This window comes from Mytilus californianus, unplaced genomic scaffold, assembly GCF_021869535.1.
Source record: "Mytilus californianus isolate M0D057914Y unplaced genomic scaffold, xbMytCali1.0.p SCAF_22, whole genome shotgun sequence".
In the NCBI taxonomy this organism is placed as follows: Eukaryota; Metazoa; Mollusca; class Bivalvia; order Mytilida; family Mytilidae; genus Mytilus; species Mytilus californianus.
In genome coordinates, this window is record NW_026262671.1 from 1,872,442 (window position 1) to 1,878,220 (window position 5,779).

Sequence of the window (5,779 nt, forward strand, 5' to 3'; positions counted from 1 at the left end):
CAATATTTCTATCATTTTTCGTCCTGATAATTTTTTTCTATATGGTCGAAAATTCCAGTGTGTGATTTTCAAAGTCTTGGAATACTTTGTTTTAACTTACGCGACGTATTTAATCAAATTCGATGGTTGGCAATAACCCGTCCCATTAGGTCCGTACGTCGAGTTACGTACGTATGTCATTTTATTGGAAATCTCTAGTACACCTTAAACAATGACAGGAATATGTATATCATTCGTATAGCATGTAGCAAAGAATACGCTACTGAAATTATATGAAAAAGAGTTTGTTTATATATTATATGTTAACATAAAGTATTGAATAAGTTCAAACGACATGTGTCACATTTTACAAATGACGTTATGTTAACTAAAAACCATTTTCACAGTTAATTCTTTATCCTTTATATAAAAAAAAAATCCTCTATATTCTTTGAATAAGTTTCAGATTATTGTGATGTTATTGAATACACCATGGATGCATTCCCTAGATTGCGAGAACATCAACAAAATTTGAATGCATGCGTGCAGATGGACGAAATTGGGAACGAGCTTCTAAAGTTTTTAGCGCAATATCCATGTGCATTATTTTATTGTGGGAATGTTGAAAAGCAAATGAATGTGTTTTATCAACGGAATCTCCGAAAAACACAGAAAACCACGTTGTCACCAGAATTAAACACAGCTGACGGAACCAGTATGCCAAATGTTTTTCTGTGTGTTTTGACAGGGGAATATGGTCATCTATCGAGCATTGTGAGTAAATCTCTCTATCTCTATTTTCTCCGTCTTCTGAATGTTCTGTATATCTGTATGCGATATTTCAATTATAAAGCAGACTGATGTAAATAAAGGCAACAGTATTATACCGCTGTTTAAAAGTCAGAAATCGATTGAGAGAAAACAAATCCGGGTTACAAACTAAAACCGAGGGAAACACATCAACTATAAGATGAAAACAGAGGAACAATAGGAACACTGAAGTGAAACAAAACAAACGCCAGCATACATAGAAACGAACTATTTCATAACAACTGCCATATTCCTGATCTGGTACAGGACAATTTAAAAAAAGAATGGTGGGTTGAACTCGGTGTCATACAATTAAGAGGTTTAGCTAGCTATAAAAGCAGGTTTAATCCACAAATTTCTACATAAGAAAATGACTGTACCAAGTCAGGAATATGACAGTTGTTATCCACTCGTTTGATGTGTTTGAGCTTTTGATTTTGCCATTTGTTTACGGACTTTACGTTTTGAATTTTCCTAGGAGTTCGGTATTTTTGTTATTTTTCTTTTTGAACATGGTTTAATGGTTAGCCAAACCTCCCGCTCATATGGCAATGTTAAAAAATATCGCTAAATTGACAACACTACGTGAAAGGAATACACTAAATAAAACTCGCAAGGTAAACAGTAAGTTTACATGGATTAAGATAGTCAAAACGATAATAAATATTATAACGTTGAGGTAAGTCAATACGTTAGTATAAGTCCATTTCAAATATGCATACCTAATATTTTATATCTGACTATGTGGTATGGGCTTTGTTCATTATTGAAGGCCGTACGGTGACATATAGTTGTGTCATTTGGTCTCTTGTGAAGAGTTGTCTCATTGGAAATCATATCACATATTCTTTTTTATACCTGTTTTACTGGTTGAAAACACCGCTTTTGCGAATTATGCTTGTATAACAGACCATATGGACATCTTTGAAATTAAGTTTTCAGTAAATTATAATTTTTCAGGACACTGCATGTCTTCAAAAAGTCAAAAAAGAGTTGTCTGATCATTGGATTGACAAGGCATTGTTCGTGGTAACTGCAACATCGTTTTCTGGATCCCTGAGAAATTTTAACACACTTAGTTATGAAATCGGTAAAGAACTCGGTATTGATATGAAAACTTTAACCTTTCGTATTTTCAAAGACAAAGATGAAGACATATTTGAAAGAATGTCCCTCTACTTTGAGCAAGAGCTTGTAGAAAAACGATATGATTTGAGTCGACATCTACAATCCCTTGGATCTGATATTACATTGGCTCTACAGCATACGTTATCTCCATCGTTTACGGAAAGACTTAAACGAATCTTACTGGCAGGACCTTTGGGAGTGAGCCTTCTTGATAAATTGAAGGATGCTTCAAGGTCATATGAATGGGAGAAAGAATCATTCACTCGAAACAAAGCAACTGTTACAGAAGCAGCAGACAAAATCGCCAGATTTGCATGCGAAACATTAGGGAGAGAGATAGTTGAAACCTTAATCCGTCATTTCACTCGTGAAATGCTTTCTAGCAATCAGGATTTCTCTATTGCAATATTCAGGTACATCAATCTAAAAGACATCGGCTCAACAGTTCTGAAAGATCTTTTGATTGCCTTATTCAGCTTGTTTTTTGGTCCAGTTGGATGGCTTATAAGTGCAATAATAATCTTTTTCTCAGGAACTGAGATCAACAGTATATCTTTCAGAGATGAAGTTGCTTGTAAAATGATAACCCAGATACACCAAAATAAAGATAAAATAATACAAGAAGTAGTCAAAAAGTTCCGTTCTGATGTAATACCAAGATTTAAGGCGATCCAAATAGCTCTGGAAAACTCTGACATAGAACTACGTCGAATTTTTGGTGAAAAGGAACATTTGATCAGAAAGGAGAGTATAGAACATGAATTCCAAACAATTGCTGGAAAGTAAGTTAAGCAGTACTACTTTTATGTTACCTTTTTGTTATAGAGATTAGTAAATGTTTTAAAATGCAGTGTGGCCTTCAAAAACTACATTTTTTTCAACATCATTACCTTTATCATTATTCAACGAAGATTCTAAGGAAATAGGTTGGGTACTAGCGTAGATTAATTGTTATTTTTTGGATACAAATTTACGTGGATTTCAAATGTAAAGGCAAACCACTAATTGAATTGTTCAACAAATTAAAAATTGTGTATGCGTTTGTATGCACACTTTGGCAATTTTCCGCAATCCATGCAAATTGGTACCCACGAAAATAAATGAATCTACAGTATTAAATTATCTATATATATATATATATATATATATATATATATATATATATATATATATATATATATATATATATATATATATATAAAGAAAAGTTAAGTAGATTCCGTATGCTGGTAACATATAAGAAAATTAATAACAGATAATAACGGTTTCAATTCATCACTTTCACTAGCGCTTTCACTGCTTTTACAGATCTTCAGGTAATGTGACTTGTATACATAAGTGTTAATTTTACATTCAAGGAGGAAGTATTTTTCCTCCTCCGGCAAGTGGCACGGTTTACATATTCTATCCTTTCTAGGAATGTTATAAAGCGACCCTTTTCTATTTCTAATTTATGGTCACTAATTCTTAACTTAGTGAAGCATTTTCTTATAGAAAAGTCATTGGAAGCTAAATAAATTTCCCTATCCAAGCTAAGTTATAAATTTTTATAAAGTAACAGTTTACTATTTTCATTATAACTAGTTATTCTATTCTCAAAAATATTTTTTATATTTTTCTTTAAATTGATTTTTAATCAAGGGCTTTAAAGAGTTTCTTTAATTCAAGTCTCTACAATTGTTAAATTTATCTAAGAGGTCTGGGTTGGGTGAACTATTCTTGGCATACGTATACCAAGATTAAGTACCATACAAGTCCAGCAGTTTGGACAATATAAATGTTTCTTTAAGTAAAGGATTTATATATTCAGAATTCAGCCTTGCTAGGTAAGATAGAGACTGTGAAAAAAATTAAATGTTCAAAGGGAAGTCTATCTAACATGTCTAGTTCGGACTGCTATATTAGAAACGTTTTTCTGGTGCCCTGAATTCTATCAATGTATTCCCTTAAGAACATTCAAATACTGTTTGAACCGTTTCGCATAAGGTGATTGTCTTATCATTAGCACATTATTTTTTTTCTAAACATTGAGATACCAACCTTACTTTGTCAATGATGTGCACAAAAATGAAAATTGCTTAGTAGGTAGCATATTCTCCGACTGATCACTGTCTGTGTTGATCAATTTGTCTTTACTGTTACTCCTTCTTCAAGATTTAAATAGGTGTCACAGTGAAGATGACAACTCTATGTAAAATGATAACCGAAATAATAATGAAATATGTATCTTGGAAGTATATTTTAATTTCCAGACGCAAACGTTACGAATCAAAGTTTGTGTCAAAGTTTCAGGAATTAATCATAAGTGGATCTAATCTGCAGTGTATCCTTTGATTTGAACACGATTTGGTACCAAAAAATACAAGTAAATGCATAACAAAGTACAATACGTGTATGTTTCACACTGGTTTACAGTGTTAGTTATAACACGGCAAATATGTTATCAATGGTTTGCTCTTTGTGACTCAAGTTGTAGTACCTTTATATACAATGCAACTAAAAATGTCGAAATGTCGAATTTTGATTGTATTCCAATGAAATCCGATTTTGCACTCAGTTTATGATAATACTTAAAATAATTTAATCGTAAACTTTTAATTTGTCGTTGCAGAAACGAACTAATTAGAAATTTCAAATTTGAAGATGATACATTGAAGATATATGCTAGTGGTGATGAGAAAAACTACGCAGATGTCAAAGAGTTTGTGGATACATATTTCCGACCTGACGTAAGGACGCAAGTAATCATGGATTAAAATACTGAAGGAATCTAACATATCCAGAGCTATCATGTTATGTGTTTGAACTTTCATATTTTTGTTCAAAATTTAAAAATAACAAATACATAATTTGTTGTAATGATTGATAGACTTAAATCTATAAGTATTTTTGTTTTCTGTATGATTGCCGCTTCAGTTTTAGCTGGTCCGGATTAGATCAAAAGGTGTCTTTACCATTTATTGTCTTACAGGTAAAGAATTATTTCAAACTCATTTTAATGAATGCAATGCAGCGGTCGATCTTAAGACTTTCAGAGTAAACGACGTTATTGAACAATCTGTTCTTACTGTGACGCAATAACATAAACTGATAAAATCAGAAATATGTAGGAGATGCACAAATAAAAATGTGATCAATTATTTGATGTAGATATATATAAGATGCATGCCCGCTGAAGCTTGTTTGTCTAGCAAAATATTGCGTTTATTTTTTATCGCATTGTCAATATATCTTTTATATTCTAATATTCACATACTTGATTATGTGTTAAAATCACATTGTTAGACATTCATATACTGAAGGGAGTGAGGAAAAGGAAGATTTTGAATATGAATATAGTCTATTGGATAGATAGAAGCATAAAATTGATACGGATATTCTTCAAAACAAAATTGAGGATATATTTTTTTTTAATTTGATATAGTTTATGAATTTTCTAATGTTTGTATTACACGTATTAAATATACTTAGATGGTATAGTATGCCATTTCCTCGTCCTTGTAAATATGTTACATCGATTCTTTTATATTGATTTTCGACTTCAACAGAATTTATTAAAACTCTTGTTGGGACTAAATTTGTATGATTTGTTTCTGGTCAAATGAGTTGTCACAATTTACATAGGCAGTTTGAACTAATTTAAGGTATTTTATTTTGAAAATCAATCTCATATTGTTATCATTATGTAATGTATCTGTAAGTTTTCTTTTCATTGCGTTCGCCCGTTTTCTTTCATCCATTGGTACCTTCCGTACCAAAAAAACTGTTTCTGATGAAGTTTATTTCGAATGATGTTGTTGGCAATTTACTTTAAAAATTAGTACCCGTGTTTATTGTGTCTTGAACTTTTAACAGTTATGTG

The 5,779-nt window shown here is 31.6% G+C and overlaps 1 protein-coding gene across 1 annotated transcript; it reads left to right on the top strand.

Annotated features, from left to right (window-relative positions):
• The first annotated feature begins 282 nt into the window (after nt 1–282).
• Nucleotides 283–5,404, top strand: LOC127732082 (uncharacterized). Its single transcript, XM_052241137.1, has 3 exons — nt 283–753; nt 1,750–2,699; nt 4,529–5,404. The coding sequence occupies exons 1-3, from the start codon at nt 472–474 to the stop codon at nt 4,671–4,673; spliced, it is 1,377 nt and encodes a 458-aa protein (XP_052097097.1). The 5' UTR covers nt 283–471; the 3' UTR covers nt 4,674–5,404.
• The last annotated feature ends 375 nt before the right edge of the window (nt 5,405–5,779 follow it).

What these genes read in the sequence shown, in the direction of transcription:
- LOC127732082 (XM_052241137.1), top strand. Translation starts at nt 472, where the DNA reads ATGGATGCATTCCCTAGATTGCGAGAACATCAACAAAATTTGAATGCA. An exon ending in ATGGTCATCTATCGAGCATT is followed by an intron (nt 754 to 1,749) that starts GTGAGTAAATCT and finishes ATAATTTTTCAG; the next exon opens with GACACTGCATGTCTTCAAAA. An exon ending in TTCCAAACAATTGCTGGAAA is followed by an intron (nt 2,700 to 4,528) that starts GTAAGTTAAGCA and finishes TTGTCGTTGCAG; the next exon opens with AAACGAACTAATTAGAAATT.